Source organism: Manis pentadactyla, chromosome 11, assembly GCF_030020395.1.
Source record: "Manis pentadactyla isolate mManPen7 chromosome 11, mManPen7.hap1, whole genome shotgun sequence".
NCBI classification, from domain to species: domain Eukaryota; kingdom Metazoa; phylum Chordata; class Mammalia; order Pholidota; family Manidae; genus Manis; species Manis pentadactyla.
Window position 1 is genome coordinate 45,355,257 of NC_080029.1, and position 18,739 is coordinate 45,373,995.

At 35.3% G+C, this 18,739-nt stretch overlaps 1 protein-coding gene across 6 annotated transcripts in view; it reads left to right on the forward strand.

The window, feature by feature from the left end:
- The window catches only part of WDHD1 (WD repeat and HMG-box DNA binding protein 1), a 77,750-nt gene that overhangs the window by 35,499 nt on the left and 23,512 nt on the right, over positions 1-18,739 (forward strand). For 5 of the 6 annotated variants that reach the window (XM_036918457.2, XM_036918466.2, XM_036918431.2 and 2 more), the window contains 4 exons: positions 8,088-8,295; positions 10,645-10,832; positions 14,419-14,603; positions 16,654-16,895. In XM_036918457.2, coding sequence (XP_036774352.2) covers positions 8,088-8,295; positions 10,645-10,832; positions 14,419-14,603; positions 16,654-16,895 — 823 coding nt within the window. The remainder of the gene's footprint in view (positions 1-8,087; positions 8,296-10,644; positions 10,833-14,418; positions 14,604-16,653; positions 16,896-18,739) is intronic. The other variant, XM_036918438.2, reaches the window with a different exon arrangement.

Consider the following 18,739-nt stretch of genomic DNA (forward strand, 5'->3'; position numbering starts at 1 on the left):
TGACAGTTTGACTTCTTCCTTACCAATCTTGGTGCCTTTTCTTTCTTTGTGTTGTCTGATTGCCGTGGCTATGACGTCCAGTACTATGTTGAATAGTAGTTGGGAAAGTTGGCATCCTTGTCTTGTTCCCGATCTTAGAGGAAAACCTTTCAGCTTCTCGCTGTTCAGTATAATGTTGGGTTTGTCCTATATGGTGTTTATTATGTTGAGGTACTTGCCCTCTATACCCATTTTGTTGAGAGTTTTTATCATGAGTGGAAGTTGAATTTTGTCAAATGGTTTTTCCACATCTGTGGAGATGATCATGTGGTTTTTGTCCTTCTTGTTGATATTTTGGATGATGTTGATGGATTTTTGAATGTTGTACCATCTTTGCATCCCTGGAATAAATCATACTTGATAATGATGGATGGTCTTTTGGGTGTATTTTTGAATTTGGTTTGCTAATATTTTGTTGAGTATTTTTGCATCTATGTTCATCAGGGATATTGGTTTGTAATTTTCTTTTGTGATGGTGTCTTTGCCTTGTTTTGCTATTAGAGTGGTACTGTCCTCATGGAATGAATTTGGAAGTATTCCCTCCTCTTCTACTGTTTGTAAAACTTCAAGGAGTATGGGTATTAAGTTTTCATCAAATGTTTGTTAAAATTCAGTGGTGAAGCCATCTGGTCCAGGAATTTTGTTCTTAGATAGTTTTTTGATTACAAGTTCAATTTTGTTGCTGGTAGTTGGTCTCTTCAGATTTTGTGTTTCTTCCTGGGTCAGCCTTGGAAGCTTGTATTTTTCTAGAAAGTTGTCCATTTCTTCTAGGTTTTCCAGCTCGTTAGCATATAATTTTTCATAGTATTGTCTAATAATTCTTTGTATTTCTGTGGTATCCATAGTGATTTTTCCTTTCTCATTTCTGATTTTTTTAAATGTGTGTAGACTCTTGTTTTCTTTATAAGTCTGGCTAGGGGTCTATCTATTTTGTTTATTTTCTCAGTGAACCCACTCTTGCTTTTCTTGATACTTGCTATTGTTTTATTCTTCTCAATTTTATTTATTTCTGCTCTAATTTTATTATGTCCCTACTTCTCCTGACTTTGGGCCTCATTTGTTTTTGTTTTTCTAGTTTCATTAATTGTGAGTTTAGACTGCTTATATGGGATTGTTCTTCTTTCCTGAGGTAGGCCTGTATTGCAATATACTTTCCTCTTAGCACGGCCTTGGCTGCGTCCCACAGGTTTTATGATGTTGAATTATTGTCATTTGTCTCCATATATTGCTTGATCTCTGTTTCCATTTGGTCATTGATCCATTGGTTATTTAGGAGCATGTTGTAAAGCCTCCATGTGGTTGTTGGATTTTTCATTTTTTTGCATTATTTATTTGTAGTCTCATACCTTTGTGATCTGAGAAACTGATTGGCACAATTTCAATCTTTTGAATTTACTGAGGCTCTTTTTGTGGCTTAGTATATGATCTATTCTTGAGAATGTTCCATGTGCACTTGAGAAGAATGTGTTTTCTGCTGCGTTTGGGTGTAGAGTTCTGTAGATGTCTGTTAGGTCCATCTGTTCTAGTGTGTTGTTCAGTGCCTCTGTGTCCTTACTTATTTTCTGTCTGGTGGATCTGTCCTTTGGAGTGAGTGGTGTGTTGAAGTCTCCTAGAATGAATGCATTGCATTCTCTTTCCTTCTTTAATTCTGTTGGTATTTGTTTCAGATGTGTCGGTGCTCCTGTGTTAGGAGCACAGATATTTATAATTGTTATATCTTCTTGTTGGATTGACCCCTTTATGATTATGCAATGTCCTTCTTTGTCTCTTCTGCCTTTCTTTGTTTTGAAGTCAATTTTGTCTGGTACAAGTACTGCGTCTCCTGCTTTTTTCTCTCTATTAGTTGCATGAAATATCTTTTTTCATCCCTTCAGTTTTAGTCTGTGTTTGTCTTTGGGTTTAAAGTGAGTCTCTTGCAGGCAGCATGTAAATGGGTCTTGTTTTTTTTATCCATTCAGTGACTATATGTCTTTGATTGGTGCATTCAGTCTGTTTACATTTTGGGTGATTATCGACAAGTATGTAGTTATTTCCTTTGCAGACTTTAGATTTGTGGTTACGAAGGTTCAAGGTTAACTTTCTTACTATCTAAGAGTGTAACTTAACTCACTTAATATGCTATTACAAATACAATCTAAAGTTTCTTTTCTTTTTCTTCTCATCTTTCTAACTCCTCATTCTTTATATATTATGTATCATATTCTGTACTCTGTCTATCCCTTGATTGACCTTGGGGATAATTCATTTAATTTTGCATTTACTTAGTAATTAGCTGTTTTACTTTCTTTACTGTGGTTTTTATTACCTCTTGGTGACAGCTTTGAAACCTTAGGAACATTTCCGTCCATAGTAGTCCCTCCAAAATAGACTGTAGAGATGGTTTGTGGGAGGTAAATTCTTTTAGCTTTTGCTTATCTGGAAATTGTTTAATACCTCCTTCAAATTAAATTATAATCTTGCTGTATAAGGTAATCTTGGTTCACAGCCCTTCTGGTTCATTGCATTAAGTATATCATGCCACTCCCTTCTGGCCTGTAAGGTTTTTGCTGAGAAGTCTGCTGTTAGCCTGATGGGCTTTCCTTTGTATGTCATCTTGTTTCTCTCTCTGGTTACTTTTAATAGTCTGTCCTTATCCTTGATCTTTGCCACTTTAATTACTGTATGTGTTGGTGTTGTCTTCCTTGGGTCCCTTCTGTTGGGATATCTGTGGATCTCCATGGCCTGAGAGACTATCTCCTTCCCCAGATTAGGGTAGTTTTCAGCAGTTACCTCCTGAAAGATACTTTCTATCTATTTCTCTCTCTCTCTTGTCCTACCTTCTTTACTGTGGTTTTATTTCCTCTGGTGACAACTATTTGGAACACGTCTATCTATAGCAGTCCCTCCAAAATACACTGTAGTGACAGTTTGTGGGTGGTAAATACTCTCAGCTTTTGTTTATCTGGAAATTGTTTAATCCCTCCTTCAAATTTAAATTATAATCTTTCCAGGTAGAGTATTGTTTGAGGCTCTTCTTTTGCATTTCATTTAATATATCATGCCACTCCCTTCTATACTATAAGGTTCCTTTTGAGAAGTCTGTTGATAGCCTGATAGGTTTTCCTTTGTATGTGATCTTTTTCTCTCTCTGGCTGCTTTTAATAGTCTGTCCTTAGCCTTGATCTTTACCATTTTAATTATTATATGTCTTGGGGTTGTTTTCCTTGGGTCCCTTGTGTTGGGAGGTCTGTGCACCTTCATGGCCTGAGAGATATCTCCTTCTGCAGATCAGGGAAGTTTTCAGCAATTACCTTCTCAAAGATACTTTCTATCCCTTTTTCTGTCTTTTCTTCTGGTACCCCTATAATGCAAATATTGTTTGAATTGGTCACACAGTTTTCTCAGTATTCTTTCAGTCCTAGAGATCCTTTTTTCTCTCTGTGCGTCAGCTTCCTTGTATTCCTCTTTTCTAATTTCTATTCCATTTACCGTCTCTTCTACTACATCTAATCTGCTTTTAAATCCCTCCATTGTATGTGTCATTTCATATATTGTATTCCTTAATGATTGTATCTCCATCCTGAAATCTTGCCTGAGTTCTTGAATATTTTTCTGTACCTCCATGTGCATGTTTATGATTTTTATTTTGAAATCTCTTTCAGGAAGATTTATGAGTTCAGTTTCACTTGGCCCTTTTTCTTAGGATTTTGGTTTGAACCAGGTTACTTTGACATTTCATATTTGTATATGGTGCCCTCTAGTTCCCAGAAGCTCTATTCTCTGGAGCTGTTCAGCCCCTGGAGTGATGTTGGAGGTCACAGGGGAGCGGTGCTGATGCCTGGAGCAAGGAAATAGCTGTTTCCTGCTTCCTGGCTGCTGTGCCTGTCTCCACTGCCAGAACCAGTAGGCCGAGCACACAGGTGTAAGCCTCTATGCTTTTTGTTTGTAGCTGCTGTAGGCAGGGCCTCCCTCTGGCTGGCCTGATGCCAGGGCAGGGGCTGTCAGTTTAGGGGCTGGTGCTGGCCAGCCGGGAGTAAGGCACAGCACACTGCATATCACGGGGGTGTCCTTGGAGCTGTATAGCCAGCCAGCGAATGGAGTGCCAGAAGGCCTGTAAGTTCCCAAACTGCTTGGCAGAGTATGCCTAGACAGTTTTGTCCACCTATCCTTTCTCCTGAGCAGCAAGCTCTGTACAATCCTTGCCCCTTTAGCAGCCGTCTCACTCTTAGGAAGTCTCTAAGACTGCCTGCCTTCTTTAGTCCCAGAACAGCTGGTTGTAGATCCCTGTTTTGTACAAGTGGCTGGCATCTCAGCCTCTCCAAGTATTCTGCCTGTCTTAGCTTTCAAATCCCACTAATCTCCAGAGTACCATGCAATGCAGGTTTGTGCTCCCAGAGCAGACCTCCAGGGCTGGATGTTCAGCAGTCCTAGGCTTCCACCCCCTCCCTGCTCCGTTTCTCTTAGGTCAGTGAGCTGGGGTGGGGAAAGGTCTTGGGTCCCGCTGTATCACGGCTTCAGTACATTACCCTGTTTTGTGATGTGTTCTCTTTTCTTCAGGTGTGTGCAGTCTGGTGCAGCCTTTTTTCCTGTTGCTCTTTCAGGATCAGTTTTATTAACTATATTTTTGTATTATATGTGCTTTTGGGAGGAGTCCTCTGTCTCACTTCTCATGTCACTGTCTTTAATCTCTCTGCATGCCTGTTTTCATTTTTATAATAAATCTTGTACCACTGTTTGACTAAAATGTATATGTGTAACACTGATAAAAAGTAAATGGAGAAACAGTTTTTATTTCGGAGATCACCTCTATACAGAATTGCCTATTCTTTTCTTTTTGCTGTTTCTCCTTACAGTACATATTTCTATCATAACATCTCTAACACTGCATGGCCCTCATCATAAGTATAAGGTGAGAAGCTTCATTTAATAAAAAAAAACCTAAAAAAATTTTTAAGGAACTTGAATACAGAGACTTCAGGACTATAGATGAAATAGCTGAAATATCTTTATAACATCTAGTTATTAATTTACTTAGTCATATCAAATCATGTTTAAATATATGAGTTTAGAAGTATTTTTTCTCTCACTTCCTTAAGCATCAATTTCTATAACCCAATCATAAGTACTTCCATCTAAAAGTTTTATGATGCAGTCACTTTTTAATCCATTAATGATGTTCTCATAAGAATTTTATACTGAACTATAATTTCTATTGGCTTAGCATTTGTGCAGTTTTTATTCATTCTGTAGCATAACTTATGATTTCTACATTGTATCTGCTTACTGTTCACTTTTTAAAGTGATCATAAAAACCAGTTACACAGGAACAAGACAAGGATGCCCACTCTCCCCACTTTTATTCAGCATAGTTCTGGAGGTCCTAGCCACGGCAATCAGACAACACAAAGAAATAAAAGGCATCCAGATTGGCCAGGAAGAAGTTAAACTATCACTTTTTTGCAGATGACATGATATTGGACATAAAAAACCCTAAATAATCCACCCAAAAAGTACTAGAACTAATATCTGAATTCACCAAAGTTGCAGGATGCAAAATCAATACACAGAAATATGTTGCATTCCTATATACTAATGATGAACTAGCAGAAAGAGAAATCAGGAAAACAATTCCATTCACAATTGTATAAAACAGAATAAAATACATAGGAATAAACCTCACCAAGGAAGTAAAAGACCTATACCCTGAAAACTACAAGACACACATGAGAGAAATTAAAGACGATACCAATAAATGGAAATATATCCCATGGTCATGGATAGGAAGAGTTAATATTATCAAAATGGCCATCCTGCCTAAAACAGTCTACAGATTCAGTGCAATCCCTATCAAAATACCAACAGCATTCTCCACCAAACTAGAGCAAATAGTTCTAAAATTCATATGGAACCACAAAAGACCCCAAAGAGCAAAAGCAATCCTGAGAAGGAAGAATAAAGCTGGGAGAATTATGCTCCCTGACTTCAAACTCTACTACAAAGCCACAGTAATCAAGACAATTTGGTACTGACACAAGAACAGATCCATAGATCAATGGAACACAATAGAGAGCCCAGATATAAACCCAAGCATATATGGTCAATTAATACATGATAAAGGAGCCATGGATATACAGTGGGGAAATGACAGCCTTTTCAACAACAGGTATTGGCAAAACTGGACAGCTACATGTAAGAGAATGAAACTGGATTATTGTTGAACTCCATATACAAAAGTAAACTCAAAACGGATCAACAACCTGAATTTAAGTCATGAAACCATAACACTCTTAGAAGAAAACATAGGCAAAAATCTCTTGAATATAAACATGAGCAACTTTTTCCTGAATGCATCTCGGGCAAGGGAAACTAAAGTAAAAATGGAAAATGGGACTACATCAAGCTAAAAGGCTTCTGTACAACAAAGGACACCATCAGCAGAACAAAAAGGCATCCCACAGTATGGGAGAATATATTTGTAAATGACATATCTGACAAGGGGTTAACATCCAAAATATATGAAGAACTCACATGCCTCAACACCCAAAAAGCAAATAACCCTATTAAAAAGTTGGTGGAGGGTATGAAGAGACAATTCTCCAAATTAGAAACTCAGATAGCCAACAGGCACATGAAAAGATGCTCCATATCACTAATCATCAGGGAAATGCAAATTAAAACCACAATGAGATATCACCTCATAGCAATTAGGATGACCAACATCAAAAAGACTAGGAACAACAAATGCTGGTGAGGATGCGGAGAAAGGGGGAATCCTCCTACACTGCTCCTGGTAATGTAAACTAGTTCAACCATTGTGGACAGCAATATGGAGGTTCCTCAAAAAACTAAAAATAGAAATACCATTTGACCCAGGAATTCCACTCCTAGAAATTTACCCAAAGAATACAAGTTTTCAGATTCAAAAAGACATATGCACCCCTATGTTTATCGCAGCACTATTTACAATAGCCAAGATATGGAAGCAACCTAAGTGTCCATTGGTATATGAATGGATAGAGTAGAGGTGGTACATATACACATTGGAATACTATTCAGCCATAAGAAAGAAACAAATCCTACTATTTGCAACCACATGGATGGAGCTCGAGGTTATTATTCTTGGTGAAATAAGTCAGGCAGAGAAAGACAAATACCAAATGATTTCCCTCATTTGTGGAGTGTAACAACGAGGCAAAACTGAAGAAACAACAGCAAGAGACTCAGACTCCAAGAAGGGACTAGCGGTTACCAATGGGGTGGGGTGAGGGAGGGAAGGAGAAGGGGATTGACGGGTATTATGATTAGTACACATGGTGTGGGAGGCATCTTGGGGAAGACAGTGTAGCACAGAGAAGACAAGTAGTGACTCTAGCATCTTGCTACGCTGATGGACAGTGACTGCAATGGGGTATGAGCAGGGGGACTCGGTAATATGGTTGAATGTATTAACCACATTGTTTTTCATGTGAATCCTTCATAAAAGTCATATCAATGATACCTTAATAAGAAAAAAACAAAAACTGTTACAGTGACATCCAATATGTGCGATGGTATGTTCATAATCCTAGGCAACAGTGATTACTGTTGATTTTCTTTGCTGCCTTTGTTTTTCTTTTGGTTCTATTTACTTCAGTAAGCATCAGAAAAATAAACTAGCTTTAACTGAGATCATTTAAAGTAAACATGTCTTACCTAAACAGTATCTTGTTCAAAATAAAAGTAAATGAGAGAATGTCTTATAATTAGAGACGAGGTAGGGACCTGTGAGTGACTTCTTTTTGGAGTATGACTTTTGTGGAGTAAAATCTTGCCGTTTATTTAGGTATATATAGTATTTGTTACATGTCTGTCTATAGTCCTGACAATCTGTAGCAAAAAGCCATTTAAAGTAAGGACTAGGATTGTATATAAATACAATCCTCAAAAATACATTTACTAACTATTCTTATGAAAGCATTTGCTTACTTGGTAAAGTTTATATGTGCGTATTTAAAAAATTGCCTTTTGAGTAAATTGAGTTTATACAAATAGTTCACTAACACTTTCTAATTTGTATAAATTTGTTCAAGGTATCTAGCAGAGTCGAAAAGGATTACAGTGAACTTTTTGATGGAGATGATACAAGTAATGCTGGTGATTTTCTAAATGAAAATGCAGTTGAGACCTCTTTTTCAAAAGGGATTCTAAATCATGAGGAAGTGGCTGATGATGCCATGCTGGCTTCTGGTCTTCCTAGACAGCAAAGTTTCCTCCTTTACAAAGATGAATCCCCAATTGGTATGAACTGACTTTGTGGATGTGATGATCCATTCTGTTGATTAATATTTTCAATTATTTATTAAAACTATTATTTAAACAAAAAAAGCCCTATTATTTAAAGTCATTATTGAATTTGTGGAATGTAGCTAAGCAGTATATAGAGGGAAATTTTATAGCATTAAATACTTATGTCAGAAAGGTTTCAGATTAGTGCTCTAAGCTTCTGCTTTAACAAACTAGAAGAAAAGATGAAATTAAACCCCAAGCAAGCAGAGGGAAGGAAATAGGAAAGAACAGACTTCAATGAAATTGACAACCAAAAAACTATAGAGAAAGTCAGTGAAACCAAAAGCTTGTTCTTTGAAAAGACAGATAGAATTGGCAAATCTATCCTGACTGATAAAGAAAGAAAGACAAAAATGACTAACATAAGTAATGAAAGAGGGGGTCATCACCATAGGTCCTATAGACCCACACTAGCTAATATCTTTTCCACTACCCACCTATGGCTATTGATCACTTAAAATGTGTCTGGTTCGAATTGAGAAATGTAATGGTAAAATGCAACCAGATTTGAAGACAGTATGAAAAAAAGAATCTAAAATATCTTAGTCATGTTTTTACATGGAGTACATGTTGAAATTATATTTTAAATACTGTATGTTATTAAAATTACCTATACCTTTTTCTTTTTACTATTTAAAAAATGTCTGCTAGAAAATATAAAATAACATCTAACTCACATATTTCTGCAAGATAACACTGCCATTAATAAAAAAGGATAATAGAAGAATATTATGAACACCTTTGTGCCCATAACTTCAACAACTTAGATAAAATAGATAAATTCTTTGAAAGACACAGCTACCAAGCTAACTCACGAAGAAATAGGTAACCTGAATACTATGGCATGTTAAGGAAATCAAGATTTTAATTTAAAACCTTCAAGTTAAATGCTTATTATAATAATGCTAAAACAATACATTTCAGCTTCACCAAGTAAAATGCCAGTGTACAGTGGTAAGTTGTGCTGCATTTAAATCATACAGGTTTTATAGGATAGCAGTCCTCAAATGTTTGGTCTCAGGAGCTTTTCACAGTCTTAAAAATGTTTTGAGGACCCCAAAGACAGTTGTTTATGGACTTATATCCGTATTTGCCATTTAGAAATTAAAACTGAGAAACTGAAAAAAATATTGATTCACTTTAAAATAACATTCCATTTACGAAAACACAAGTAATATTTTAATTGAAAAATTCAGTAAGAAAAGTGGCATTATTTTACCTTTTTGCAAATCTCTTTAATGCCTGGCCTGGAAGACAGTTGGATTCTCTCATCTGCTTCAGGATTTAGTTTACTGTCATATATTGTTTTTGTTTGAAGAATATGAAAAAAATGAAGCCCCACACAAACATGTAGTTTGAAATGGATAATTATTTTAATAGCCTATTGAAATAACTATGGATGTTCTTCTTTGATATTGCACCAGAACTCAATAAATGATAGGTTCTTAAAGATTGCTTGCAATGTGGAATCTGAAAACTTTTCAGTGAACTTCTCAACTCTATTACATTAAAATCCCTTGGTCTAACTTGAACTCTTGAACTTTAGCTGTTTGATTTGGTAACATAATGCATCGATAATTTGGAAAATAGTGGTTCACTGAGGTTTGCAGACTTTCCTAATATTGACACATTATCCAGAACTGTATTTATCATCACCAATTTCAACAGAAGTTTTAAATATTAGGGAGCAATCAAGCTCTTGGTAGCAGATACAAGTTTTCCATTCTGGTATTTGCTTAAAAGCTCATTTTATCATTGATAACAGACCTGTCAGTTATTTTCTTAAATGACTGGCTCACCTCATTCATTTTTGAGAAAATGTTTGCCGAACACCCAAATCTACATAACCTTAGTTCATCTGGCATTTCAGGTAAAAGTGATGTTCCATGAAAAAAATCAGCTATTTTTGCTTACAACTCAATTGAACAAATGCTTTTTTATAAGGCAATCATCACACTTCTTTATGCACATTTCCCATTTTCGCACAGGGAACTTAAAGAAATATATATGCAGAGGTCAAAGTTCAATAATATTAACATTTTTACTTCATTGAAAACTGAATGGTGGTTAACCAGGCATTGACTTCTGATACAGATTAGTGCCACTGCCTCAATTCATGTAAAGGCACCAAAAGTTATACCCTCCATTGCTTTTGTGCCATCACTGCATATGTTAACACCATGAAAGAGGCAAATAGCACATTAGTATTACTAAGTATGAATGGAAAAAGTTACTAGATTTCATAATGCTTTTTCCATGTCATTGGTATTTATGATTCTCATATAATTCCTTGTTTTCTAGGTGTTCCAGGGCTAAAAACTGTTGCTTCTTTTCTTGAAGACGTGGAAGAAGATGATCAAGCAGGCACAGTTCACGAGCTACCACTTAGAATATCCCAAAGGCCTTTTTATGATGGGCCTATGCCAACTCCCCGGCAAAAGCCATTCCAGTCAGGTTCTACACCCCTGCATCTTACTCACAGATTCATGGTAAGTCTTAGATCTACATTTAACTTTAAAATAGTTTTATCTTACTCTTTACTTCACTTTTAAGCATTTAAAAAAATCTCACTGTAGTTAATTTTGTTTGATAAAAAATACTTTTAAAAACCTTGATTAACTAGCCTGGTATATTTCGATTGATTATAATTTTGTGGTTTATTTATTTTATGGTTAACTGAAAGTTTTAATCTTATTTCAACAGAATAAGATTATTATTGGAAACTGTGTTAAATTCTTCTTTGCAAAATGATATATGATAAACATAAGTAAATGTGATGATATATATCTTCTAATACCTCTTGGCTATATACTTACAAACTTCGTATCTCATATTAGTTTTTATGTAGGAGATTATGCTATTTTCAAAACACTAGTTAAGTAGTTTTTTAGAAGGCAACTCCTAGAATGGTATACAGGCATACCTTGGAGATATTGCAGGTTCAGTTCCAGACTACTGCAATAAAGTGAGTCAAACGAATTTTTTGGTTTCCTACTACATATACAAGTTATGTTTACACTAACTGTAGTTTATTAAGTATGCAATAGCATTACATCTAAAGAAACCTATGTATGTACCTTAATTAAAAACTATTACAAAAAAATTATAACCATCATCTGAGCTTTCAGTGAGTCATAATCTTTTTGTTGGTGGAGAGCTCTGCCTTGATGTTGATGGCTGCTCACTGATTAGGCTGTAGTTGCTCAAGGTTGGGGTGGTTGTGGCAGTTTCTTAAAATAAGACAACAGTGAAATTTGACACATTAGTTGGCTCTTCCTTTCACGAATGATTTCTCTACAGCATGTGATGCTCTTTGCTATCATTTTACCCACTGTAAACTTTCAAAATTGGAATCAGTCCTCTCAACTGTGCTGTTGCTTTATTTAGCAACTAAGCTTATATAATATTCTAAATCCTTGTTTCAACAGTCTTAGCGCCTTCACTGGAACTAGTCTATGTCGAGATACCATTCTCTTTGCTTATCCATAAGAAGCAACTCATCTGTTCAAGTTTTATCACAGATAACAGCAATTCAGCACATCATCAAGCTCCATTTCTAATTCTAGTTCTTTTGCAATTTTCACATCTGCAATTGCTTAGTTGCTTCCTTTGCTGAAGTCTTGAACTCCTCGGTCATCCATAAAGGTTGAAATCAATTTCTAAACTCCTGATAATGTTGATATTTTGGCCTCTTCCAGTGAATATTCTTAATGGCCTCTAGAATGGTGAATCCTTTCCAGAAGGTTTTCAGTATACTTTGCCCTTATCCATCAGAGGAATCACTATCTATGTCAGATAGCCTTATGAAATGTATTTCTTAAATAATGACTTGAAAGTCAAAATGACTCCTTGATCCATGTTGTGTTGTTAGCAGGCATGAGACCAACATTAATCTCATTGCACATCTCCATCAGAGCCCTTGGGTGACCAGGTGCATTGTCAATGAGCAGTAATATTTTGAAAGGTATCTTCTTTTCTGAGCAGTAGGTCTTGACAGTGGACTTAAAATATGCAATAAACCATGTTGTAAATAGATTGGCCATCAGCCAGGCTTTGTTCCATTTATACAGCACAGGCAGAGTAGATTCAGCATAACTCTTAAGGGCCCTAGGATTTTGAGAATAAGAATTGCCTTCAACCTAAAGTCACCAGCTGCATTAGCTCCTAATAAGAGAGTCATCCTGTCCTTTGCAGTATGACTGACAACCAGGCACTGACTTTTTCCCCTAGCTATGGAAGTCCTAGATGGCATCTTCTTCCAATATAAGGCTGTTTGGTTTACATTGAAAAGATGTTTAGATTTAGGTTATGAAGATAATTTTCATAAATTATCTTGGCTAGATCTTCAGGATAACTTGCTACAGCTTCTACATCAGCAGTTGCTCCTTCACTTTGAACTTTTATGTTACAGAGGCAACTTATTTCCTTAAACCTCATGGACCAACTTCTGCTGGCTTCCAACTTTTCTTCTGCAGCTTCCTTACCTCTCTCAGCCTTCATAGAACTGAAGAGAGTTAGGGCCTTGCTCTGGGTTAGGTTTTGGCTTAAGCGAATGTTGTGGTTGATTTGATCTGTACAGACTACTAAAGCTTTCTCCATGTTAGCAGTAAAGCTGTGAAGCTGTTTTGCTGTATTATCATTTTTGTGTTTACTGGAGTAGCACTTTTAATTTCCTTTCAAGAACTTTTCCTTTGTCTTTGCAACTTGGCTAATTGTTTGGTAGAAGAAACATGGCCTTTGACCTGACTTAGCCTTTGACATGCTTTCCCTTGCTGAATGTAATCAGGGAATAGGGAGGTCTGAGGAGAGGGAGAGAGACAGGAACACCTGGTCAATGGAGTTGTCAGAACACAGACAACAATTGTCGATTAAGATTGTCATATGGGCACAGTTTGTGGTACCCCAAAACAGTTACAATGGTAACATCAAAGATGACTTATCATAGATCACAGTAAGAAATAAAATAATAATGGAAAAAGTTTGAAATACTGCAAGAATTACCAAAATGTGGTGCAGAGACATGAAGTGAGCAAATGCTGTTGAAAAAATGGTGCTGATAGATTTGCTTGAAGCAAGTTTGTCACAAACCTTCAATGTGTGAAAGATGCAATATATGCAAAGCCCAGTAAAATGAAGCGTGCCTGTATTAGAAGGTGGTAAGTGCTATTAAAAAATGCTGTCTTTACCTTTCCCCCATCCCTACTGGAATGTCAGCTTCATAAAAATAGAAAAATTTAAATTTCATTTACTGATAGCTTTTAAAAGAAGATATGGAACAGTTGGCATTAAATATATATTTCCTAAATGGAGGAACAAATATATAGACTTTTTAAGTTTGACAGCTAAAAACGTTTAATGTTCCTATTTGTTGGTTATTTGAGGTTTTCCACTGAGGACTTTGCCTGGTGTCCTTTTCTGAAAGGTGTAGGCCTGTATATATTTATATGTAAATATATGATGTTTTATTTTAGTAAGATTTTTTATTGCTGTCAGTAATCATCATCAAGTAATAGGTCTTAATTTTTTTATTTTTGTCAACTATTTTATTTATAGTTATATTTGCAATAGAGAAAAGGGAACATTAAGGCCTGGGCTGAGCCTATAGTGCATGAGTGGAAGATAAGTTTTGCAAATAGTATCAATTTATGTTGCCCTAAAATGTATATATTCCTATAATATAAATCACTTAGAACATAAAAACGTTGTCATTTCTATCCATGTTTGTAAGTAAATAAATTTTTAGATGTTTTTTTTGAGGAATTTAATGATTCAGTTGTTCAAAATTATGTAATTTTTTAAATGACAGTAATGTCATTAAAAAAATATTAAATGAAATACTCCATTTGCTAATAAATATGTGTCTTCTTCTCATGAAGAAAAGAATATTTAGTAACTATAGCTATGATGTGACTACTGTTACCTGAAACTACTTAGAGGTAGATGAGCTGTGGTTGCTCCCATAACTTAAGTCTTGATACAGACTGAAGTGTAATATTTCCTAATTTGTATTATTTAGTTCTGATTCTAGGAGGTTCCAACTTTTCTCAGACTTGTATTTACCTTTACATGTTTTAGGTGTGGAATTCTACTGGAATTATTCGCTGCTATAGTGATGAACAAGACAATGCCATAGATGTGGAGTTCCATGATACCTCCATACACCATGCCATACACTTACCAAACACTTTGAATTATTCAGTAGCAGATCTTTCCCATGAAGCTATTTTGTTGGCATGTGAAAGCACTGATGACCTAGCAAGGTAAATTCAAGATTATTAGGAAGAATTTGTCACTGTTGAAATTCAGTACAGAAAGTTACTCAAAATTCTGTCTTTTGTATTATGGAATTTCACAAAGAAGAGTTTAATACCAATACCAGCACACCTGCAATACTTCAGAACATATATCTATTTTTTGCCTCGTTGTCCCCTCATTACATTACCTAACTACATATCAAAATGACAGGACATGATTTATAATGCAAAAGAAATGGAACTAGTTTTTGCATTGTTACTGTGATTTATTTGTATTTTAAGAGTAATATTTATTAATCATAAATAAACTTGAGCAGTACAGAATTTTAGAAAATGGAAATTCCCTCCAGAATTCTACTCTCAGATATATACCTACTGTTACCAATTTGATATGTATCCTTCTAGGTTTCTTTTTGTATTAACTCTCATCCCTTTTTTAAATATACTTTATTGGGGTATAATTTATATACAACAAAATGCACCCATTTTAGGTGGAGAGTTTCATGAGTTTGACAAATGTGTCTATGTCTGGGTAACCACTGGCATAATCAACATATTTTTTATCACCCAAAAAAATTCCCTCATATTCCTTTGCAACTAATCCAGTTCCATCCAGCCTTAGATAACTACTGATCCAGTTTTTTTGTCACTGCAGATTAGATTTGAAACTTTCTTTAAAAAAAAAAAGGAAAAGCAGACCAAAAATGTTATCAGTACTATTCATCAGTATTATGCTTTACTTAATATATATTGGATTTCTTAGATATTTTGGTTGGTAAGTAGATAGATATAGGGACACTAATACTATGGAAAAACAATGGATGCAGAATCCATATATGTGTGTGTGTGTATGTGTGTGTTTTAATTTTGGTATCATCAATCTACAATTGCATGATCAAGAATCCATATATTTTTTAAAAGAAGAAAGAATATTTTACTCAGCTTTATATTATTCCAGCCAGATTACCCTCTCGATGTCTTTTCAGCTGACTGTAGTGTTCATATGCTTGATTATAGATCTTGCTAACTCCCAGGTGATTTGAAATTAAAATCCTGATTGGATAAATTAGCTCCTTGCTGTTCAAAGTGTGGTTGACAAACTAGGAACATGGTTCATCTATGAATTTATTGAGAACAGAAACTCAGACTTCACTCTTACTCAGAATTTGCATCTTAATAAGATGCTCAGGTGACTGAGTGTGCATTGAAGTCTGAGAAATGCTACATTAGGTCATTTTAACATTTTAATTGATTCTCTAATTTGCACATTGAAAAATCAACTCAATAGTTCATTATTGAATTAACTCAATTTACTAAAATAAATTACTGTTGACTCAATATTTTCAATTTAGAATATCTTACATAATTAGAACACTTATTTCCATGTGCAATTTTGATTTCAAATATCCTTCCCTTTGTTTTCCTAGTTACATTATTTCACAGCCATATACAATGTTTTTTCATTTTAAAATTGAGTTTAAAATTACTGTTCTGTCAGTAATGCCTCTGATTCCAAATACTATGGAATTTGCATTCCAAAGCTGAAGTTTAATAGTAACGACATGTATGTATTCAAAGAAAGAAGATTGGAAGCATATATCAAATTATTAGCAGTGGTTGGTAATTATGTGTGGAATTATGTGTAATTGGGATTGTGTGTGATTTTTGTTTGTTTTCTTCTTTGCCCCCTTATATTACTTTCATTTTTCAGTAGGACAACTGTTGCCTAACATTTTGATGCTTCCTTCCTTTTTGTGAGTTCGAATCTGATTTTTATGTGTATGTACAACCTAGGGTCATACTCTGTAGATTTTAGCCTTTTTTTATTTTACATTATGTTGTGAGCATTTTCCTGTATCTTTAAATATTTTCCAGTAATATGACTGGTAATGGTTTTAAGGATATTTCATAATTACTTTGTTAAAGCCATTTTTGTACTATTTATGTATAATAGAAAAATTATGTGGTTCATTGCTACATATTATGATGAGTTTTATATATATAAAAAATATTAAATATGAAGGTTTGATTGTTTCTGTCTTGTTTTAATCTTTAGCAGGCTTCACTGCCTGCACTTTAGTTCTTGGGATTCAAGCAAAGAGTGGATGGTAGACATGCCTGAGAATGAAGATATTGAAGCACTGTGTCTTGGTCAGGGATGGGCGGCTGCTGCCACTGGTGCCTTGCTCCTTCGATTGTTCACTATTGGAGGTGTTCAGAAAGAGATCTTCAGTCTTCCTGGGCCTGTCGTGTCAATGGCAGGACATGGAGAACAGCTTCTCATTGTTTATCATAGAGGTAGATTTCCTCTATTGTTCTATAATTTTACTGTGACCCGAAGTGAAATGAAAATTAATTACTGAGTCCTTTTCTCTTACTTTGTTTTGGGTTATATACCTCCTTTTTTTCATTTATTTTAGCATTTGAATCAGTGTAACTTTGAATGTACAGAATTTTATTTGCTAATAGCAATAAAAATGAAAACATTTTATTTATAGAAAAACTATATTACAGAAAGGATTCCAAGGTAGAGTTTGGTTAATTGCTTCCATGTTTATATCTCACAAGAATTGTCAGAGATTAAATGCCTCAAAAGACAAATTAACTCCTAGTATGAAGGACCAAAACACTTTGAATATGACTTTTAAAAAGTCATTGCTTCCTTTTCCTCACAAGTATTCTGTCTTCAGTTCCCACCATGATGCCAAGGCTGGTTAATCAAGGTTACTGATGATTCTTTTATACTTGCTTTTTTTATAATCCCACTGGAATATTTTCTTCTCTTGGCTTCTGTGATGTCACTCTTCTGATTTTTTTCCTCACCGAAAGCTCCTTCAGCTCTTCTGCTGGCTGCTCTGCCTATGCCGACCTATTAGCCACAGTGCTCTAGGACTCCATCCTAGTAAGAAATACATTCTACATTGCTTTTCTATACATATCTGCAAATATACCTGGAGTATAAGACTCATAGACAGTATTTACCCTTTGATTTTATTTTTAAGTGCTGTTTGTAACTCTAAGTTTGTTTCATGACTTACAGCTCAAAAAATGCAGTTTGATAAACTACAATGGAATATCTCATCAAGTCCCATGGTTTTAAATACATCTGTGTCTGACTTCTAAATTAATTAACACCAGCCCTACCCACTCCTTATGTCTCCAGATTTGTGTCCCACCTACCCACTTGACACTACATAGAATTTTGATATGCGTCTCAGACTTAACTTGGTCACAGTAAAACTTAAAAAAAAATTTTCCCTCCAAAGTTTCTTCTTACTTAGTTTTCCCATCTCAGTAAATGGCATACTATCAATCTGGCTGCTCAACTAGAAATGTTAAGTTAGCCTTGATTCTTCTCTTCCTCTTACCCTCCACATCAGTTCCATGTAATCAGTAAGGTATGTAATCATGTCAGTTGTATGGAGTAACACATTTCAGATCTGTCTCTTACCTTCCCCACTAAACTGCAGTCCAACAAAGGCATCATCTCTTGGACTATTGTAACAGCCTTCTAATAGCTTTTAAGCTTCAGTTTTTGCCTTCCACAATCCATTTTCCACCTGGGTGATCTTTACAAACATAAGTCAGATCACATCCCTCTTCTGCCCAAATTTCTCTGATGACTTTCCATTGCTTTAGGGAAAAAAATCAAACTCCTTATCTTAGTTGATGAGTTCCTACATGATCTGACCTTTGCCAGCTCTTCAACTTCATCTCTTGCCACTTTTTATCATTACTTATTTTTGCCATACCAACTTTTTTATGTTCTTCACTGTCCACTACAGTAACTGCTCCAACACTAAGCTTGTTTCCACTTTAAGACCTTTTCATTAGCTCTTCTCTCTGATTACTGCAGTGTGCCTCCCCCAAACATTACATGACTGGCTCCAATTTGCAATCCATATCTCAAGCTTAAATTTCACTTTCTCGAAGAGGCCACCTCTGATCATCCAATCAGAAGTGACCACTCTCCATACTTTGTGTTACATTATTATTTTAAATCTTTGAAAACACCATTTTTTTAAAAACTAATTTGTCTTCTATGTGAGTATGAATTTCATGAGAACAATGACTTTATCTTATTTACAATTTTAGCTTCCAGTACCTGGCACATAGTAAGCTCTCTGTAAATATTTCTTGAG